This window comes from Cricetulus griseus (genome assembly GCF_003668045.3).
Source record: "Cricetulus griseus strain 17A/GY chromosome 1 unlocalized genomic scaffold, alternate assembly CriGri-PICRH-1.0 chr1_0, whole genome shotgun sequence".
Lineage (NCBI taxonomy): Eukaryota > Metazoa > Chordata > Mammalia > Rodentia > Cricetidae > Cricetulus > Cricetulus griseus.
The window spans coordinates 59,576,452-59,599,391 of NW_023276806.1; the positions used below are offsets into that span (position 1 = coordinate 59,576,452).

General features: G+C 42.3%; 1 protein-coding gene and 1 long non-coding RNA gene across 2 annotated transcripts in view; one reads left to right on the plus strand and one right to left on the minus strand.

Moving 5' to 3' along the window:
• On the minus strand, positions 1–8,953 carry LOC118239187. The gene is made up of 3 exons (XR_004771599.1): positions 7,163–8,953; positions 3,121–3,260; positions 1–523 (listed from the first exon to the last, which is right to left on the minus strand). It is a non-coding gene; the product is annotated as an uncharacterized LOC118239187 (long non-coding RNA).
• A 3,598-nt stretch (positions 8,954–12,551) lies between these two features.
• Gphr (golgi pH regulator) overlaps positions 12,552–22,940 on the plus strand; it is a 38,761-nt gene continuing 28,372 nt past the window's right edge. Inside the window, exons 1-3 of the mRNA NM_001246813.1 lie at positions 12,552–12,605; positions 21,185–21,244; positions 22,426–22,529. Of these exons, the coding sequence (NP_001233742.1) occupies positions 12,564–12,605; positions 21,185–21,244; positions 22,426–22,529 (206 nt within the window). The 5' untranslated portion in view covers positions 12,552–12,563. The remainder of the gene's footprint in view (positions 12,606–21,184; positions 21,245–22,425; positions 22,530–22,940) is intronic.

A 22,940-nucleotide genomic window follows, 5' to 3' on the forward strand; every position in this document is an offset into this window, starting at 1 on the left:
ACCTTCCCAACAAAAAGAAGTCTATGATGATGAGACAGACACAAGCACCCAACAGGGATTGTCTTTCTATTTCTGCCAGTTAGTTGCTGTGTTGTCATTGTCTCTTATACTCTCTATACCTCGGTTTTCTGTCTACAAACAAGCAATGGCACTCACTGCCTGCCTACCTCCAGGGGTATCAGAAGGACTGATGAGTTGGCTGCCAGGCCTGGAATCTGCTTTATGTTGCCACTTCCTGAGAGGTTCCCCAACAGCAGTAAGACAGGGTGGGGACAGATAAGTGGTGAGAGTTTCCACCTACCCCCTCAGTTACGTGGTGAGAGTTTTTCAAGGTAGACATCCTAGAAGCCAGTTTTCTCAGAAAAGACTCCACAAAATTTTGATTCCATACAATGACCCCCGATAGATGAGCAATTACTTCAATGATTGGAATGAGATTCCTCTTTAGCTGCCACATAGCTCCCATGAGGTCCCATTCAGAGGTACCTGTGTGTCCGTGTTCTTCATGGGGCATCCGTGCTCTCTGTTTGGGGGCAAATAATCATGACTGACCCAGGATCATGGTGCTTCTGAGTTCTCTTAGTCCAGCTTTACTTCCAACTCGGGCCCTCATTAAATAACCCCCTAGAGCACATGGTCCTGCCAATAAAAGATGACTAGCAAGATAACAGAAGTGTGGCTCCCAGGGGAAAGGGGCTAAGGACTTGATAGTCTTAACATCACCATCGGGGAGATCTGCACCAGGAAAGCTGAGTCACTCAAAGTTCAGTTAGAGAGTTGCAGGATTGCCTGGGTAATCCCTAGCATCTGTGCTTTGTAAAAAGACCTATCTGGGTTTCATGACTTTAGCCCTTGATGTTCAGGTGATGTATCCAACACAGCACTGAACAAATATTCCTGAAGATTAATATGGCTTGGAGGCCCACAAAAAATCATTGACATTTTGTGAGGTGTGGTGGCTGCCTCTTTTTAACTCTGGGGATGCCAAGTTGTCATTCCTCTGCTCTCTGTGACAGTGTTCTCTAGGTGAATGGGGAGTATAAGCCCCCTCCTTCACAAGGTCTAATTCTTCTTCTGAAAAACTTACTAATGTGGAAATGAAAAGAAGGGAGGCATTGCCAAACCGTAAGATGACATTGTAAAGTACATCCTGAAGCAATGATAGGTGTCACTCCCTAAGAGTGCACAGCTCATTAAACCAAGAGGCTGATAAAAAGTGGGACAACGAGTAAAATGAGGGGATGGCCCTGAACTCCTAAGAATCACATTGCAAACAAGGAGCACCTTTAATCATTCGAGAACCTGTTGTTGCAAGCGATGCCAAGGAGCTCATCTTAGCAGAGTTCCTGTGCAGAGAAGGAAGGATGTGTCAACCTCTAAGACTGATTCATGGCAGAAGAAAGATAAGCACACAGGAACAGCTCGGCTGGAGCCACGTGGAAAACAAAGGGCAAGACTAATGCAGAGCAGTGCTCCTCTTCAGTTCCTGAGGTCTGACGGACACTGTGTGGGCCAAGAACAGCCCAGGACCTCAACAGCACCTCCCATTCCATCCTCCTCTTATCTCCCTCTGACTCAAACTAGCCCTCTATGCATTTCATGTGAAATGATTGCCCAGCCAAAGTTAGTACAGACTAGATAAAAACGTGTAGGGACAGGTTGGATGGAAAACTCCTCTGAGTGTAAATATGTTCTATAAGATGTAGTGTGTGCTTAGAAATTACGATGGAAGAGACAGGGAGATTTCCCTTTCTTGAAATTACTGTAGTAAAACTAAAAATGTCTTTGGGGAATGGAGGGGATAAAGGAAAGGTAACTCTAGATCCAACAATTAAGTAAAGAGAGAAGCTATCTGAAAGACAACTCAGACTCCACTGCTTTTGACACTACCACTCCCAGAGCCTGGGAGAGGATGCCATTCATCTCTGATAGTGGCCACCAGGTGTGAGTGGGACAGACTAGAGTCCCACAGTCTTCAGGAGATTGCCCGGGCAGAAAACAGATTCTATAAGAATCCATCCATTTGCCTGGAGAGAAAAGGAAACTACTTTTTTGCCTTCTCTGTGTGCTTTCTTGTCCATCTGGGAAACACCAGTAAAGAGTGAGCTAAGAGATGCATTCAAAGTTAACTCCACCAGGAAATGGCTCATGAGTGGCAACACTGGGATGGGGATCCTGTACTTTCCAACCCTCTCCATTCTGGTGTCAGAACTAATAACTACATGGTAGATTGTTAACAAAACAAATAAAACTAACTTGACTTTTAATCACCTTTGTTTTTTCTTTTGACCTATCAATCAAGTAAAAAGACTGCCTCAGTTTCTAATTATTCTTCTTTTGAGTTGGGGTCTGGGAAAGGAAGGGAGTATGGTATGTGAGTAAATGTTGAATAGCTTTCTCCAAGGTAAAGAAGCCCTGGCTTGTGTGTGTTTCTTACTTGACTTGTGTAAATTCTTTCACTGTTATCAATTTTGAGCTACCCGTACCATATCACTGGCAGAGTAATAAAATGTCCAGTGGCACATTGTGACGTTTCCTTATCATACACTGTATATGCAATGTTCTGTAGATATAACTAACCTCAGTGCTGTGGTTTGAATGTCCTCAACAGTTGATGTGATAGGAGGCTTGGTCCCCTATCAGCTGGTGGAACATTTAAGAGGAGGGACCTAGTTAGAGGTCCTTAGGTCATCGGTGGCATGAAGTCATTCTCACATGACCCCACAGTAGTTCTCATCTGACCCCTTCATAGTTCTATGAAGAGAGTGATTACAAAAGGAGCAACCCTGGTCCCTCTCAGAAATCTCTATTTCCTGCTTGAGATATGACTGCTTACTCCAACATATGATTTTGACATTTTCCATCTGTCACAGAGCCCTCACTGGATTTGAGCTGCTGCAAGTGCTATGCCACAGAACTTCCCAAACCGTGAGCTAAACAGCACTATTTTCCTTTACTCATGGCCTGTGTCCAGTGTTTTGTCAAAGTGATGTAAAGCTGACTCATGGACTAAAGCTAATAATAGAAGATAGGAAGCTTTGAGTGTATGTTACCTTCATGCCACTTTTAGGTTTATACAGTCTAGTTGTTAATAGTGAAAGAACTGAAAAGCTGGCTTACAGAATTCCTGAAATTTGGCAAACGACTTGCTCAGCAGCTCCAGGAGACTCCTAGGTGAAATGAGGGTGAATATGATCTAGCCAGAGCAGAACGATTCTCCCAGTCAGCTGAGATTTGCTCAGTACGCTTCCTCTCCTACTCTAGCAGGGAAAAACATAAAGGCACGCCTGGTTAGTCCATGGAGAGAAGCAAAAAGATAACATGTGCTTTCTTTCTTGCCCCTGAGAATTTAAAGAAGAAATGAAATGATTCATTGAGTATGAAAATAAACTGATAACCAGGTAAAATTAGTCAGAAGCTTCTGCCTGGGATTTATCCTGTCTCCGCTCTTGTCAAAACTCTTTAGTAATTCTTCATTCCCTACTATGATTGACACAGTCGTTTGTAGCTTGTGCCTACTCACTCAGATAAGAGCTCTTTTCACCAATTGATATTCTCTTCTGCTCTAACAGCCCAATTTATGCAAGGAAACCCCCTTCTGCAGGTGGGTATAGACCTGGCAGATCCTCCTCACACCCCACCACTTCATTGTGTGTGTGTGGTGTTTGCCTGCAGGTATGTCTGTGCACCGTGTGCATACAGTGCCTGAGGGAGGCAGAAGAGGGCATCAGATCCCCTGGGATTGTGAGCCACTATGTGGGTGCTGAGAATCAAACCCAGATCCTCTGGAAGAGTAGCCAGTGCTGTTAAGTGTCGAGCCATCTCTCTAGCCCCTCTTGATGGATTCTTAGTTGATTTCCTGGGTGGAGGTCGGCTTTGGGGATCCACTGGGCTAATCAGTCACAGTCCCTAGAATGTTACTCACGTGTGGAATAACAGGAACCTGAAAATTGGTTGGAATTCGTTTATGATGGCACAAGTTCTTGAACATCCAGATTTTCAGGAAATACCTGGTACTTATTTCTTTCAGACTACGGATTTTAGCCTTCCTTCAATTTGCTAAGCTGCCCCAGAGTTCTCGCTCCCTCCCCCATTTAACATAGCCCAAATCACTCACATTGCTTGCCTGCAGCAATGCTACATGGATGTACCACCTTGAAACCTCATCCTCCACGTCTCTCTGCATGCATTTGCCTTAGTCTGAAGGAACCAGCATCGAGTGTCCAGTACAGATAGTTCTGGCACACAGAAACCAATAAATGCTGTATCGTTTCAGAGCTGTGTCTTTGTTTATGAAATTTCACAAATTCTAAGAAAAGGTTAGTTGTTACTTCCTTTGCAGAACTTTGATACCCATGAACCCTTCTGTTGTTCTTACTTACCAAATTGTTTCATTGGGGCTGGAGAGATGGCTCAGTGGGTAAAGGCACTTGCCACCAAACATAAGGACCTGATTTTGAATCCCAGGACCTACATGATGGAAGGACAAGTTGTCCTCTGACTTACAAACATGCCATGGTGTGTGTGGTGTGTGTGTGTGTGTGTGTGTGTGTGTGTGTGTGTGTGTGTGTGTACCTATATGTGCACACACACACGGGGGGGGGGGCACTAAATAAATACATGTAAATGTTTTAATGTTTTAATTTGCTAGGGCAGAGATTTTATCCTACTTATCACTGCATATTGAATACTTGGGACATAGTCACATTTGATGAATACATAAATGAATTACTGAGACCACCCAGGACAGGAATAAGATAAGTGGCCAAGCTCTACACAGCAACAAAGCAGGCTGGCACTAACTAAGGCTATGTCTGAAAAAGTGGTTCCCTAACGGTCCCAGGTTTCCAGGCTTGAAAGCAAACAGGTTTCCTTTGTCATAAATAAAGGAAAAGAGGTTTGCATATAAATTCCTGGATGTTGAAGATAGAAACCATCATGTTAAAGATGCTTTCACATATGTTATCCTTTTGCTTCTCTCCTGAGAAGGCCAACCAGGTGTGTATAAAGTGAGTGAAGATGATCCATAGTCCATAAGGTCAAGATACCTTTATTCAGATAAATACCAGCCAAACGCAAGCCAGAGTGTGCCCAGGGCAGCCGAGCAGTGAGGCCTGAGAGAAGGGGCCTCCCATGTGCCTGCCACCTCTTAAGAACCTATCCCATGTCATCCTGACCTCACCTTGACCACGCCCTGACAGGCGTGGCCAGACACACCTGCAGCCAGCCTCTAACAGAGTGGCCTACAATGTGTGTGGCTTTTGTTTGTCCCTGAGGCCTGTTGGAGTAGGAGAGGAAACACACTCAGCTGACTGGGAGACTCTTTCTGCTCTGGCTGAATCATATTCTCCCTCATTTCACCTAGGAGCCTCCTAGAGCTGCTGAGCAAGTTGTTTACTGAATTTTTGATAATTACTAAATACCTGAATCCATTTAAGCATATGGTGAATAAATGCAATTGTTGTGAGTGTAGTTACAAGCTATAACTTGAAACTTGTATGTTATATATTAATAATTCTTATATAGTAGTTATTCTTAATATTATACATTGTATAATGTTATATATTAATAATTCTTACATGTATTACTGTTTCTTTAGACTACATATTATATAATATAGTATACTAATAATTCTTAATATATTTTTTAGAGGTTTGAAGTCTTAGGTTATATGAGTGTAAACTTAGGAACTGTAAATGGAGCTATCTCTGAATATCATCTTAGGAAGATGTCATCTTTGGACAACTGGAGATCAGAGGGCTCTCCATGCCTACCAGTCCTCATTATCTGAACTTCTGGACAATGCCTGAATAAAAAACTAAACCTTTCTTGTATAAATCCACTGAGATGTCAAGATTGACGTTATAGTAGTTATCATGATCTGTTTCCAGAAACTGATACATTGAGGTTAAGTAGGTCTGAAACAAAAACTCAAAATCCATAGTGTTTGCTGAGTAGTAAAGAAACAAAATCAAGGCTACATAATAAACCCTCAGATAATTCCACACAAATATACAGCAAAAATATTACTTGTGATGACTTATGTTAGTTATATATTACTGTGTAATAACCACTCCAAAACATAGTGGCTTCAAACAAGAACGTATTATCTCTCAGCCTCCCTGTGGGTCAGGCCTGGAGCAGTCTAGAGATGTCTCGTGAGACTACAATCCAGTATTGATCAGACTGATGTTCTCAAAGACTTGACAGCTATGGGGGAATCCACTCACTCAAGTTGATGCTACCAAATTGGCCCTCCTCAGGCCTCTCCATGAGGCTACTTGAGTGTCTTAATGACCTAGTGGCTGATTACCCTGGAGCAAGTTACCCAAAAGATCAAGGAGATCTTCAACGTCTTCGGTGACCTAACCATGGAAGTCATATACCATCTCCTCCAACATATTTGAGTGGTCATTTCCCTCAGATGGCTCCAAATATCAGGGGTAGAATAAACTATAAATAACAAGATTAAGTTTCCAGGAAAAGAGGAAATATATGATTGTACTTTTGATGACATTGTACTTTTCATAATCATATCAAATTTTAAGAAATAATGGGATGTCTACAGGACACTGAAAATGAAAATAGAACCCAGGAACTCCAAATAGATAAAATTTCACTCAGGAGTCAGTGCAACCAGAAGGTACTTTCTGGCCAGTGAGGGGGTAAAGGAATTTGCCACCAAGTTTGATAGCCTAAGTTCAATCTCCAGACCCACATGGGGGAAGGAGACAACTGACTCCTGCAGGCTGTTCTCTGACCTCCATGGGCACACTATGGACATTAGCACACGCAAATGCACATACAAAATGAATGAACAAATGAATTTAAAAAGTAAGTAAATAAACAAAAGACACTCTAAACCGTACAAAAACATAACTGCAAAACATCTTCAAAGAAAAAATATTTTGTTATTCACTCAGGCCAAAGATAAAGGAAATGCTAAAACAATCACAGAGGCAAAGTGTACAAGAAGCAAAAGATAATTACTAAATACATTTAAGTGTATGGTGAATTACATGCAATTGTGAATATAGCTACAAGCTACAACTTATATATTAGTAATTCTTAAAGGTTTGAAGTAATAGATTATAGGAACATAAACTGAGGAGTTGTATTGGAGGGGTTGGGGGAAAAGACAAACATGAGAAAGTAGAAGTACCTGATTTCTTGATTCTGTTAGCATACAGAAAACATGGGATCACATGTGTTGCTTGAAAGCAATCTGTCTTCTAAAGTTCTAAGGGTTAAAAAAATATCTGTACAACAAATAAAGACACAAAACAAAGAGACCAGAATCATCAAAACAAGTGTTAATTTTCATTGATATAAATTATAATAGCCACATAGACATAGTATGAATCATTTATGCAGAAAAAAATTAGGGTATCAAAGTAGGTAGCCATCAGAAGTATGAACAGAAATACAGCATCTCTGAGAGACTTGACCATGCCCACTTGGTCTTAGGCGATTGGTAGAAGACAAAACTCTAAAAGCAATTGCTAGGTAGATGGCAGCCTTCTCACCCACAGTTCATCAGCCACCCACTACTCTGTTGCAGAAGTCCACAGCCTCAACTCTAGCTGCCACAGGAGCTAGCTAAAAAGAGTTCAGTATGTGTCCAGGGATTTGGGGACACATACAGTGAAAGTCCCTTGCCTAGAGAAAGTTGAAAGTTTAGATAAATTATTACTTGATGGGGGCAGTCCTTCTGTATATATGTCTCTCTTATTGGTTGATGAATAAAACACTGTAGGCCAATAAGGCAGGAAGATAGGTGGAACTCAGAGATGAGAATTCTGGGAAAGGTAGGCAGAAACAGATGCCTGTGAGACCGGAAAGAAAGGACACACCAGGCGTTCTCCAGTAAGATAAGACCATGTGGAAATACATAGATTAATAGAAATGGGTTAATAATTACGACAGAGCTAGCCCAATAAGAAGCCCAAGCAACCGGCAAACAGTTTTATAATTAATATAGCATCTATGTGTTCATTTGGGACTGAAGCAGCGTTGGGACCAGGCTGGCAGGAACGAATCTCTGTAACAATTACTTGTGGTTCATAGTCTTTGCCATGTAGAAGATGGACAGGAGGCTCAATAAGTAAAGTGCTTGCCTTACTGAGGCACACCTGTAATTTCAAAGCTAGGGAGGAGGAGACAGAAAGAACCCCTGGGCTCACTAGCTGTCAGTCTAGCCTCCACGAAAGCTCCAGGCCAATGAGAGACATTTTCTCGAAAAAGATGGATGGAGTTTCTGAGGATGACATTCAAGGCTATGTCTTGTGTTTTACACATACACACACACACACACACACACACACACAGACACACACACGTGCATATATGCACACACATGCATTAAAAATAAAAAAATATTTTATCACATAATTGTATTATAGCAAACGATACGAAAAGCATCAAACATGAAGACTGAGGAACTGGGGATATGACTCAGTAGTAAACTATTTGCCACGAGAGCATGCAAACCTGAGTTCAGATCTCCTATATCCTAGTAAAAAAGCCAAGCAGGGCAGCACACAACTGCAATCCCAATGCTACAGAAGCAGAGACAGGCTTGCTGAGCAGCGAGTCTAGCCAAATTGGCAAACTCCAGATTCACTTAAAGACGCCGTCAAAAAAAAAAATAATAATAAGTCAGAGAACATGGAGAAGGGTACAAAAAGACACTCAAGGTTGACTGTTACGATAAATCTTTCTGCTAAAAGCCGCCTGAGCCCCACCGCCACATGTGAGCTTTACGCCAGCCGCCCACCCGAGTGAATACACAGAAACTTGTATTAGGTTTAAAGCTGCTTGGCCAATGACTATGATTCTCATCTGTTAGCTCAGTCTTAACTATCATAAACCTATACATTTTATAAGACTTATCTTATCGGATGCTTAGGCGTCCCTCATTGCTGGTGGTTCACATTGTGCTACTGGAGCAGGAGCGGAGGGGAAAAGAGGCATGCTTCCTGTTTCTCCTTCTTTAAATATGAATCTCCTTGCTATGTCACTTCCTGCCTGGATCATTCTCTACTACATGTCCCAGAATCCTCTTTGACTCCTAGTCCCATCTAACTTGCTGTCTCATTGGCCAAACAGTATTTTATTTAACAATCAATAAGATAGACATACACAGTACATTACCCATCATCTCCTCTTATGGAGACATTATAAAAGATAAGGGTAACATCTTTTATAATAACTGAAGAAAATTATAACCATAACTATCTGTCTTCAAGTCTATCAAAAACCACAGAAGGATAATATATAAACTCTAGATTTGACAGAACATCTCACTACCTGGACAGTCACCCTAAGTTCCTCTGCAATGTTGGGGCATCCATCTTCAGCCCATAGGCCACAGTGTGTCTGGCACACTTCTCCATTTTAACAGGAACCCTTCAGTTGACCGCTGGTCTCTACACATGCACACATACATGTATATGAAAATTTTCTCTACCCCCCCCACGCAGATGTAGTTAAATCACATCATGACCAAGTATTGGAATGCTATTGAGTTAATGAAAATGAAAAGGCTTTAGCATGAGAAAATGTTCATGATATATTTCTAATTGAAAACTATGACAGGTCGGGCATTGGTGCCACATGCCTTTAATCCCAGCACTCGGGAGGCAGAGGCAGGCAGATCTCTGTGAGTTCGAGGTCAGCCTGGTCTCCAGAGCAAGTGCCAGGATAGGCTCCAAAGCTACACAGAGAAACCCTGTCTTGAAAAACCAAAAAAAAAAAAAAAAGAAAGAAAACTATATGACAAATCATCTTAACTGCCTTTTTTTCAAGATAATGTGACAAAATACCATAGATTGGGTGGTTTAAACATCACATATTTATTGGCCACAGTTCTGGAAGACTGCAAGTCCACAATCGAGGTCCTAACATTGTCACTTCCTGGTGATAGTCCTCCTGCCTTACAGTCAGCTGCCTTTTTGCTGTATTTGCACATGATGTGATGGAAAGGGGAGAGGGCTAAGTAAAGGAGAAGAGAGAGGGGAGAGGGAACACGCACGTTCTAGTCTGTGTACCTCCTTGTAGCGGCACTAATCATGAGAGTGTCACCCCTCATGACTGAACCAAACTTAATTACCCCACAAGCTCTGCTTCCAAATACCATCACATTAGGGCTTCGATATGAGAATCTAAGGGAGAAAACATTTGGTTCACTGCACTCACTGTGGGCCATTTTGTGGGAAATGAAAAAGTGTATGGGCTGGTTATATATCAGGATAATAAGTAATGGCTATCTCAGACCTTGAAATAACTCCAGCATTACCCTCCTTTCTGATTGCCTTGCCAAAGTCACGGTGTCAAGTCACAAGCCATGGTAAAGGTAGGTACTTACCTAAACCGAGTGAATGCCTTGCTGGCATCCATCTAGAAAGTCATTAGTCTTGGAGCAGGAAGTACTAGCAGTAGGGAGAACTTTCTGTCCCACGCAGGCACAGAGGACAGGTGGCCAGATATTCCGAACAGTCCCTATTATTGTTTCTTTTATTTATCAATTTCAACTTACGTATTCATTTTAAATTTCATCTCTGTGTGTGTTTCTTTTTGTTCACAAATTATAGATCAGAGAGATATATACAAAATAATTTAGGCATGAGGATTATATAAGTAAAATTTCCCATATCCTGCACTATCCCATAGCTTTGAATGACAATTAAGTACCACATTGTAGGCAGCTGCCTGCTTCCTGTTATATGGGGCCAGCAACACAAAGTTCTTTGGCTTAAGACATTCTCATGGCAAGGCAGCCTCCACAGCTTCCTGGCTCTTTGGAACAGGGATAGGACTGTGTGCTGCTTAGTTTTATGTCAAATTGACACAAGCTAAAGTCATCTGAGAGGAGGGAATCTCGATTGAGAAAATACCTCCATAAAATTGTGCTGTAGACAAGCCTGTAGAACATTTTCTTAATTAGTGATTGATGGAAGAGGGCCCAGACCATGATGGGTGGTGCCACACTGGGATGGTACTTTTCCCGCCTCCTCCCCCCAAGACAGACTTCTCCATGTAACAGCCTTGCCTGTCCTGGAACTCGCTCTGTAGACCAGGCTGGCCTCGAACTCACAGAGATCCTCCTGCGTGCTGGGATTAAAAGTGTGTGTCACTACCATCCAGCTGGGCTAGTAGTCTTGGGCTATGAGAAAGCCAGGAAGCAGTACCCTCCACAGCCTCTGCACCAGCTCTGATAGTTGCTTTTGGTCATTGTATTCCATCACATCAATTGTAACCCTAACTAGGGCAAGCTGCTTCGTAGGACAGACTTCAGATCAGAGAAAGGCATCTCTCTTTATGTGCAGCAACCTGAGGGAGTGTTCTCATTTATTCATATTGTAGTAATCTGAGCCCTCCGAGTCTACATACTAGCCTTCCCCACAACACAGTCACACCCCCTTCCAGGTCTTGACTGCAGCCTTAACTACAGCCACTCCTACCCAGCGTTATTTGGAGCTGGAGCCAGTTTCCTGGACTAGGAGACCCCAGGGACTATAAAGACGAGCCAGGGTTCTAGTGGGAAAAGAATAAGCCTCACTGCAGTACATGGAATGAGGATCCTTCATTAAATGGGGCGCGGGGGCAGGGGCGATGTGATTCACTTTGTATTTGGGCCACAGCCTCACAGTCCGTTGTGAAGGGGGAAACTACTTTCTAACAATAACCCACCTTCAGACTCCTAAATAATTATTCTCTATTTTGAATTAAAATCTGCCTTCGTGAAACTTCCAGTCTTCCCCCCCCCCGCCCCGCTGCAAACATCCCTTGGGGCTATATCAGTGCAACCCATTCTTTCTCAGGTTCCCGAGCCTTCAATTCCCTCTTCCTGTCCCTTCAAAGCATCATCTTTGATCATGTTCCAATAATTTGCCCTCCCGCGCCCGTCGCTCGCCAGTTGCGGGATTCGCACGCGCTAGTTTTCCTCACTGCACACTCACTGCAGGCGGGGTACTTCTGTTGTTGTCATATCAGAGTTGGTTATGTTTGAGAAACACCTTACCTGCCTGTCCACCATGCCTCTACCTGTAGCTGCGACATTGTTTTTAGACCAAGCAAAAGCTGTAACATGGATTACAATACATGGATTGATTTAAAAGCCTAATTCATTACATTCACTTTTTATTTTTTTGCAGTGCTGGCGGAGGGGGGGGCGGGGGCGTAACTCAGTGCCTCGCGCAACTCTCAGTCCAGAAATTGCTAACTTCGTATTTTTAGCTATGATCAGTACCTTTAGAGGCAGTACTACTTAAAAAACGTTGCTTCTCGGGCCTCAGCTCCTTCTGCCTACTAAACAGACTCGCACTTGCTTTGGGATTTCAAGCCTCGCCCGCGGCTTCCAGCGAGAGGAGCAGAGCCCCGCCTCCAGCCCTGCCCACCGGGGATGCGATCGCTGATTGGCTGGCCGGGGCGCAGCTTGATGGCGTAAGCACGCGACGGGCCAGCCCGGATGGCTGGGGGCGAAGGCCGCCGACTACAGCAGGTGGACTGTCTTCCTTCCCTGAGGTGTAGACAGCTGGGCATGGGCCTCCCGAGGCTTCGCCATGAGCTTCCTGATAGACTCCAGCATCATGGTCACCTCCCAGGTGAGCCGCCGCCCGCCCTCGTGCGCTCGGGAGACCCCGGGCTTGCTCAGCGGTCCCCTAGCCCGAGTGGTTAGGGCTGGCTGGTGACCCTGTCACTCACCTAGCGTGCATGCCCCGGACTCGCGGGTCCGCTTGGGGGGGGGGGAACACTCAGCTGGCCCCAGCGTGGGCCGGGGTGCGGTGCCACGGGTGGGGGCAGTTCCCACAGCGTCCCCAGGCTTCCCGAAGAAGCGTGGCTCCCGGAGGGAGGCCCACGGCCGCGTGGCTACCAGAGCTGACTGCTGTGACCTGTGTGAGCTTAGCCAAATCCGGGTGCCGACGTGTTTGCCTCTGCGGCTTCCAAGTCTGACGTTTCCTTTGTGCAGTGGCACCTCATCCTTTGTCCCCTGCTGGCTCGTTTCTTCTCAGTTGGCCACCTCCATTCTTCTGTACAGTCGACATCCACTGTTACACAAAACTGAGGGAGTGTAAGCCACTGACAGGTCCTGCTCTCCAGTAGCTTCTTCATCTAGTGAGCCTCTTGCTTTCTCTATGGTTCATGCTTCTTTCCCAAGGGTTGCCCCCACCCCGCTAATGTTTATCACGGTGTTGACATCATGTATGTACGCATATGCATTGCTGTGTACTCACCTCCCAATGCAAGCGATCACTAAATAATGGTTAACTAGCAGCGGCTGCAGAAGCTTCTTCAGGTTATTGCTCTTACCCCTTCATCTTTCCAGTAAAATATTTTTCTCTTCGTTGCATCCAAATGTCAGGAGAAAGAAACAGATCCCTTCAGGAACCTAAGTGAGGTACATTCTTGGGTTTGGGCCCTACAAACATTTAGGGTTTGTACTGCTGCATGCTAAGGCTTCCCTCTGCGGAGCATTGCCCTTGCCTCTTGAAAACTCCGGTAACAACAATGAAAATATGAAACAAGACAAAGCCACTCCGTTTCACCGCTCAAATAAAATAGCTGTTTTTCCTTTTTCAGAATTAATACCTTTCAAGTACATTTGATGGTTTCTGTTGCCAGCATAGTTTTCAAATGTGTAAATACACAAAATTCTGGACACACAGTCTTTCTGTTTAAAACATCCCCACACCTCCTGTTCTTCTTGATAGCAACACAGGGTGGCTTTCATCTTTAGTATCGAGTCGAGAAAAATAACAATAGTTAAGTTTTAAGTGGCATTTTTTATGGAAAAATATAAATGTCAAAGGACTGAACTTGTAGCTCAATGGTGTAGTACTTGATTAGAATGTGCAAAACCCCGTGCCCTTTCCCAGCACCTTAAGAATACAAAAATAAAAGTATAAGTAGAAAAATGCCATTCACTTTTACCTGTGAGGTTAACATGAATATAATTCAAAAGTTAACTCAAGAACATGGCTTTCTAATCTTTTATGCCTTAACCTTTAATGTTTGCAAATATATCCACATGAAATATTAAATTTAACTGACCAAACTGCTGAGATCTAAAACTCAAGCAATCCTTTGTATTGAATGCTCCCTACCCATGTTTATGTGGCTACTTTATCATCATTGAGGTATTGATGAAAATAAAAATGTCACCTCAGGCCAGGCAGTGGTAGCACAAGACTTTAATTTCAGCACTCTGGAGGCAGAGGCAGACGGATCTCTGTGAGTTTGAGGCCAGCCTGGTCTACAGAGCAAATTCCAGGACAGTCTCCAAAGGTTCAGGGAAACCCTGTCTTGAAAAAACAAAACAAAAAACAAACAAAAACAAAGTCACTTCAGGGAGGCTTTACTTGCCCCTTAGCAATAACCAAAATGGCCTTTTATTCCAGCCACTTTCTTTCTCATTTCTGTTTTATTTTCTTCATGAAATCCAAGATAGTATCTTTCTGACTCTGTCTTGTATTCCTGGGCTTCTGACCCAGTTGCTGGCAGAGGGTAGAGACCTAGTAAGTCTTGTTTTAATAGAAAGGGAAATGTGATTAACTGGAAAGCAACATGTATACCATTTTTCCCATGTTGTATGAACTGAAAGGTTTATTTGAAATGAAATCAAAGGCTTCATATCAAAACCTATTGTCTCAGGCCAGTGAGATGGCTAAGCAGGTGAAGGCACTCCAGCACAAGCTGGGCAACCTGAGTTAGATTCTTGGTGGTCACAATGGAAGGAGAAAACCAAGTTGTCCTCTGTATACTGTGTGTGCACTAAAATGATCCTGCATGTGCACACACATGTAATAAATAAAATTAAATTCTATAAAACTTACTGCCTTAGACATTTTTGTTCACCATGCTACAGAATAAAGCACGAAGTCCACAGTATGTCTTACACAGCCTCTTATCTTAAAACGCTTTTATTTAGCTCTTTAGCCTTGACTCTCAGTCACCATGTCCTCATTTCATGTTAATACTTTATAGACTTCCTAAACTTCTTTTTAGTTTTGTGCCTCCAGATTTCCAGGGTCTCTTCTCTTTCTGGAATCCTCTCCCTCATCCCTTCCTCTCTTTCTCCTGGCCAACTGCTGTTCAGCCTTCAGATCTCAGCTTGGATAGCCAAGAACTTCTCCCAGACCAGGCTAGATTGATGTTTCGATTCCTGTCAACATAATACCCTTCACTCACTTCCCTATGGGCTGCCATACTGTCTTGTAATTACTTGTTATCTCCTTCGTAGGTTATAAACCTTTTAAGAGCAGCATTTTTGCTTTCTCAGTCACTAGTCTATCTCTGGCACCTGGCACATATTAACTGCTGATAAATACTAGCTAATGAATAGAAGCATGAACAAATATCCAAGAAATGTGTCTTTTCCAGGTAATTCCTGATAATTCTTCTGCCGATCATTGTCTTTTTATTTAATCTATCCTACTTTCCAAACTTTAAGTCATTTCATAAAAGTGACTGTCATCTAACTTGTCTTGAGCCATCAGTTCAACTGTTCAGACTTATCAGTCAAGTCCAGCGTACTCTCGTAAGTTCCAGCAGTACACTGTAAGCCAAGGTCAAGGGTCTAATTTGCACACTTCTAAGACTGTTCATTTCATTTCGTTTTGCTTTGTTTTTAATAAGCCATGCAGGTTCCAGTTCATTTGGAACAAAAAACTGAAGTTACTTTTCCTCTCTATAACCTTGCCAGAATTCATGATTATCCTGGATACAATAAATCTTCCAATCCCCCGCCCTTTTATTTTTCTTTTTTTAAGACAGGGTCTCACTGTGTTGCCCAAACCTGACCTCAAACTTCTGTGCTCAAGGGAACCCCCTGTGTTGCTTCCTGAGAAGCCCATACTGCAGGCCTGGGCAACCATACCAGCTTCGATTGCTCATTCATGTGCTTGTAACTTACAAGTCCTTTCAGGCTTTGTCATGGAGCACATGATAACACATTAAAGCTTTACCCCCCCATCTCTCTATCTCTGTCCCTCTCTCCCTCTCCCCCTCCCCCTCCATTCCCATCCCATTCCCTATCTCATCATATAAACATAATTTTTGTTTGTTTCTCTTGCCTAACGTCCCATGTCTGTTAGATCTTGTCATCCTTGATATGTTCCTGAGTCTGTAGCTGCCTCTTCTGTAACCAGCTTTGCCACTCTCAGTTGAGTTCCTCCAAAGCCTCCTGTAACATTTTTCTTCCTAGAGTTGTTTTCTTCAAATTGTAGATCCCTACAATCTACCATAGTTGTTACATGAAACAAAACTCGCCATGCCATTTCCTGCCTTGGTGACACTCATCTTTCCAGAATAGTTAAAGCTCCTCAGGTGGTGTGCTGGGCTCTCGGTGACTGGTCTGCTGGTTCTCCTCCTTATTCTTGTTTTTAAACTTTCTCCTTCATAGACATTATCTTCTGGCACCACCCAGCCATGTAGTTGCCAGTGTGTACCAACACCAGGTAGCGGTCTTTGTTCATGATCTTTGCTATCTAGAAAGCCCCATCCTCCTGTCCCCACCTCCTTTGCCTTTTCCTTGCTTGATTCTTTTTCTTTGTTTGTTTGGTTGTTTTTCAAGACTGGATTTCTCTGTACAATAGCCCCCCTGGCTGTCCTGGAACTCACTCTGTAGACCAGGCTAGCCTCGAACTCTCAGAGATCCATCTGCCTCTGCCTCTGAATGCTGGGATTAAAGGCGTGTGCTTTATGTAGTACATGCCTTTAGGTAATTATAAAATAATGTTTCTTTAAGGCTTTCTTGAACATCTTTGGTGTTTTTATCTCTCCTCCCTCTTTCTCCTTCCGTGTTGACCTCTTCCCAGTTAAAGTCCTTTTTTTCTATTTTCCCTTTTATATTATTCATATTCTGCTATTCTTCTCTCTAGTACCTCTTTACTTTCCTGGTTTCTGTGGTTCCTCCGGGTTATATATTCACATCTGAAGATTTGGAGCTAGGAACCTAACGATGAGAGAGAACATGTCTTGTTTTTGTTTGGTCTGGTTTACCTCACTCAATATTGTATGATCTGGTTCCATCCATTTGCCTGCAAATGTCATATGAGTTCGCTTTTCTTTACAGCTGAATAGTATTCCATTGTCTATATGTACCACATTTTCATTTTCCGTTCATCAGTTTAAGGACATTTATGTTGTTTCCGTTTCCTAGCTGTTGTGAATAGAGCAGCAGTGTACATGGCTGAGAAGGTATCTGTGGAGTGCGATGTTGAGTCTTTAGACCTGTGTCAAGCAGTGGAATAGCTGGATCATATGGTAGATTTATTTTTAGTTTTTTGAGAATTTTCCATGTTGATTTCCATAATGTCTGCACCAATTTGCCATCTCACCAACAGTGGAAAAGGGTTCCCCTTTCCCTGCATCATCCTTCAGCATTTGTTGTTGTTGGTGATGGTGATGTTAGTCATTCTGACCTAGGAGAGATGAAATTTCAAAGTTGTCTTGATTTGCATTTCCATAATTGCTAAGAATTTTTGAGGCATTTGTTAGCTGGTTTTGTTTCTTCTTTTGAGAACACCGTGGATCTGTTTTAGAACAGTTTTCTTTGGGGAGGTTCTAGTTTTTAGCTCTATATGTATCTGGATATTAATCCTCTGCCAGATATATAGCTGACAAAGATTCTCTCCCACTGTCGATTCCTTTGCCTGGTTGTTTCCATAGTTGTGCAGATACTTTTTACTTGTATGAAGTCCCATTGTTCAGTTGCCTTCCTTAATCTCTGGGCAAAAGGAGTCCTATTCAGAAAGTCCTTACCTACACCTGTATTTTATAGGACAGTTCTAGCAGTTTCCATGTTCCAGGTTTTACATTGAGGTCTTTTATCCATGTGTACTTAGTTTTTTGTGCAAGGTGATAGATATGGGTCTAATTTTATTCTGCTGCATGTGGATGTCCAGTTTTCCCAGCACCATTTGTTAAAGATGCTATTTCTCTAGTGTATGCTTTTGGTACCTTTGTCATATATCATATCGCTGTATTTATATGTTTGGGTCTTTAATTTTGTTCCATTGGTCTGCATGTCTGTTTCAGTGCCAGTAACATACTGTTTTCATTACTATACCTCTGTAATACATCTTGAAGTCTGGAATGGTAATCCCTCTGCATTGTTCTTTTTGCTCAGGATGGCTTTGACTATCCTGGGTATTTTGTGGTTTCAAATAAATTTTAGGATAGTAAGTAGTGTTTTAGTATTTCTGTGAAGAATGAGATGGGGATTTTTTTTTCTTTTTTTTAATTGGGATTACATTGAATTTGTAAGTCCATTTTGGCATAATGGTCATTTTTTAAATTTTAATTCTACCAATCCATGACCATAGACTGTCTTTCCATTTTCTAGTGTCTTTCTTGAGAGAATTAAAGCTTTTGTTGTAGAGGTCCTTAGTTAGGTTTATTCCGGGTACCTTATTTTCTTTAAAGCCATTGTGAGTGGGGAGTGTGTATGATCTCTTTCTCAATGTTTGATGTGAAAATTTATTAATTTGTACATGTTTATTCTGTATCCTGCCACTTGGATGAAGTTGTTAATCATCTCTAGAGTTCTGTGGTGGACTTTGTGGGATCTCTTAAGTATGATATTTCATCTTAAGAATAGAAATAGTTTAGCTTCTTTTCTTATTTATATCCCTTTATTTTCTTTTCCTGCTTTATTGCTCTAACTGATGGTTTGAGAGCTATATTGAAAAAGAGTGGGGATGGTGGGCAGTCCTGTCTCATTCCTCATTTAAATGGCATTGCTCAGGGTTTCTCCATTTAAAGTGAGGGTAATGTGGGTTGTCATATATAGCCTTTGTTGTGTTGAGTTATGTTCTCTCCAGTCCTACTCTCTCTACGATTTTTATCATGAAGGTATATTGGGTTTTGCTAAAGGCTTTTTCTGCATCTATTGAAGTGATAGTGATTTTTATCCTTAAGTTCACTTATGCAATTTATTTACATATATTGACTTGTGTATGCTGAACCATCCCTGCATCTCCGAGATAAAGTTAAATGACTTTTGCATGTTTAGGAACTGAGGTGGTGATGGGAATTAGAGTCCAGACTATATTGTGGGTAAGTTTTCAGTTAAATCATCCAAAACTTTTGAGGAAAGTTTCTGTTGAATATTCCCATCTTTAGTACTCCATTCTCATTTAGCTCTTGAAACCCACCTTCATTTTCAAAATACAAAGACTCAGAATTTGGGTCCCTTCTGTGAGATTGCCTGGGGGTTTTATCATCTTGTGTTCTGTGCCCTTGGCATCCAAATCCAACCTGTGAACCACTCCCTTGTGCAGTTTGCCTTCCACCTCTTGATCGTGCCTGGTTTTGTTGTCATTGTTTTTGTTGTTGTTGTTGTTGTTTGTATGTTTGTTTTTTTCTTTCTCTGAGCTGCCTGGCAAGTTACACTGGACCAGTTCATACTACCTGCACAGACAGTTGATTTCACATGATTCATGGTCCCAGAATCAGGATTTCACAGAGACCTATCCTCGGGCTGGTTGCTGTTATGCTCGGGGCTGCAGCAGCCACTGTCACTGTCAGCATTGGCTTCCCTAGTCCCCTGCTGGTTTCACGGGTTTCACAGTGACCTCTCCTGCTTTGGACTTGAGAGTACTGTGGCAGCAGCACTCTCAGAGAGACTTCTTAGTGACATCTAATGAGAAGTCAGTTTGTTGTGACACAGCTGCCAGAAGCACATTTTTCCTTTTTATTTAATAATTTTTTCATACAATATGTTTTGATGGTATTCTTCCCCTCCCTCAACTCTTCCCAGATCTTCTTCACCTCCCTACTCACCCAAAAGTATGCTTGTTCTCTCAAAACAAGAAAATCAGTAAGGCAAAAATACAGAATCTGTTTTGTGTTGGCCAGCTATTTCTGAGCATGGCCCTGGAGTGTGGCTGATATAACCCGTTACCTCCATTGGAGAAAACTTATTTTGTCCTTTCTAGCAGGTGTCAGTTGCAAATACCTTCTTGGTTAGGATTAAAACTGTGTGTCCACTCCCTTCTCAGTGCTAGGACTTTGTCTGGTTTAAACCTGCGCCAGTCTTGTGTGTGCTGCCACAGCCCCTCTGTATTCATGGTTTTTAATTGGCTAACTAGGACCTGCTGCATTTGTTTCTTTCTGAGTAGCAGCATTCTTCACCTGTGGTCTTTTGGTTTTTATATGTTATTTTAAGAATGGTGGCCCAGGCAGTGATGGCACACATCTTTAATTCCAACACTTAAGAGACAGAGGCAGGCAGATCTCTGTGAGTCCAAGGCCAGTCAGGTCTACAGAGTGAGTTTTGGGACAGCCAGGGGTACACAGTGAAACCCTGTCACAGGGGGTGAGGGTGGGGATATGAGTAACTGGACAAACAAACAAAAAAACTAAAACTGTGGTTTAGGTACTACTGGCCCTCTGTTACTGTTCCAGCTTTGATGACAGAACAATGAAGACCTGCCCTAAATGCTTGGTGCATTCTATAGTTGCAGCTTTAATAGTATTTGTAACCCTGGAAGGTTGTTGGAGTAAGGTGTAGGAAAAGAATAATGGAAACCCATAACTTGGGTGCAGGGTGCCAGCATCAGCAGATAATAGGTGTACTCTGCAGAAACAGGAGGCTGAACACATATAATGGGGAAGGCAAGGTATGGTCCAGTAGGGCTTGGACTGGGCTATTGTTAGCAATTATCATTGGTATCTAAAGGAAACTGCAGTTGGCTGGGTTTTCCTGAACATCCATGTAACAGGTAATCAGGCCACTGGGAATTGCAATTGATTCTGTACAGACACACTTCACCATCATTCGGGAGAGCCATAAGAAGCATAATGCACCGGGATTCTTTTTCTGGGGAATAAACAGCTTTACTTCTGTGAAAGCTTGACATTCTTCTTGGTTAGTATGGCCCATGGCACCAGCCTGATGCTGAGTAAAGCCCTTGTTTGTTTACTGACTTCTCTAGCTTATAAACTGGTTTATAGCATTATACATGTATTTCCATTTTTTGTCTACTTTAAAACTCATTCTATACAATGAATAATTTAAAAATTCTAAGAGCATCTAAGTGTCTCCATTGTTATAAGTACATCTCATTTTTAATCTCTAAAAATAACTATCTAGGTAACAGACATTTTGTCATAAAATAATTTCTATGGGGCATTTGTCAAAAGAAAATATATTTGACATTTTGTCTTTCTTCTCCCCCAGATACTGTTTTTTGGATTTGGGTGGCTTTTCTTCATGCGCCAGTTGTTTAAGGACTATGAGGTAAGAAGAAACCATTTTTGCTTTAGGTTATTTAGAATGGAACAAGAAAAATGGTAGCAATTAAAAAAAAAAAAAAAGATTATGGGGCACCATCACTGCCCCATCACTGCAAAGGCAGACATATCTCTGAGTTTGAGGCCAGCCAAGGCAACACAGAGAAACCCTGTCTTCAAAACAAAATAAAACAAAACAAAAAAGATTGTGTTCACTTCCTCAAGTAGAAAATCTGTGCCAATCAAGAATGTGCAATTATGAAACTATATGTTATAATTAGTTTTGGCTAATAGATTGATTTATCTATCTACATACTAATTTATCACAGTGCTATGTAACCCGGCTGCCCTGGGACTCCCTATATAGCTCAGGCTGACCAGTAACTCAGCAATCCTGCTTCAAAATCCCAAGTAGTAGGATTACAGGCTTGTACCACCAGGCCCTACTGGTTTGGGTGATTTAAACGAAAAAAATAAATAAACAACCAAGAACAAGGAAGGTCATTCCTTAGTCATGTTGGAGCCATATACACCAAAAGCAGATGCATATTTTCAGGAGGGTATTTAATTTTAATGCCTGGGAAGTTCCCTTTCAGTCTACAATTGCCAGCCTTCAAGTTTAAATTAATACCCAAATTCCAAAGCTACTCTGATTCTTATTTTAAGCCTTGGATTCAAAAAAGAATAGTATCATATGCTGGCCATTTTCTAATAAAATTTTCACTGCCTAGTTATCTGGATACTTTGGGGCCATTGCTAAGTTGTTCGAGTTTTGGGAGTTTTGGGAACTGTCTGGAAGAGCCCAGATTCTAGAGAATCTGTATCTTATAAGGCCTCTTAGGAAAGAGTTCCAGAGCTGATGTGAGCTCTGCAGCATCTAAGTAAGAATTCCTTTTAACATTAGACATGCATGCAATGTTTTTTCTTTTTGTCACTGGCATCAGGAATCTAGATGCTGCTTGTAGCTTAGTCGTTTCGCCCTCTTGTGCTTTAAACTCCCCAACCACAAGAAGATTCCAGTAGGAGGCAGCCATGGTTCCAAGTGCTGCCCGCTTGGATTGTTTAACCCAAGTTTCTGCTTTAAAGACCGGGAAATTCTACACAGGTTTGTAGACTGGTCACTGGGAAATTATCAGTTCAGAAGTTCAGGCAAGGAAATGACTGGCTTCCACATCTGGCCTTTAACAGGTGCGCCAGTATGTGGTGCAGGTGATCTTCTCCGTGACTTTTGCATTCTCGTGCACCATGTTTGAGCTTATCATCTTTGAAATCTTGGGAGTTCTGAACAGCAGGTAAGTGTCAATCCTACATCCTTTCCCCAGAAGTATGTTGCCCTTTATTTACAGTACATTGGTCATTTGGATCTCATGGTGGAAAACATCTACCATGTAGCTATAGGTTAGTCTCAGGAGCTGCAGTGATCACTGTAGCATGAGTTCTAATTATTCTTAATAATAAAAACCCAGAGTCAGATATTAGCAGGGGGAGGGGAAGAGACTTGAAAGATCAGGGAAGCAAAGCAGCCAGCCTCTAGCTCTTACTTCACCTCACCTCAGACCAAAGGGGCTATCCCATCCTCAGATTGCATCTCCAGACTATATCTATCACCACCAAACCTCAGATTGCACTGAGTTCCTGTCTCCTGTCACCTTATATTCCTCTCTAGTGGGATTAAAGGCATTGGATCCCAAGTGCTAAGATCA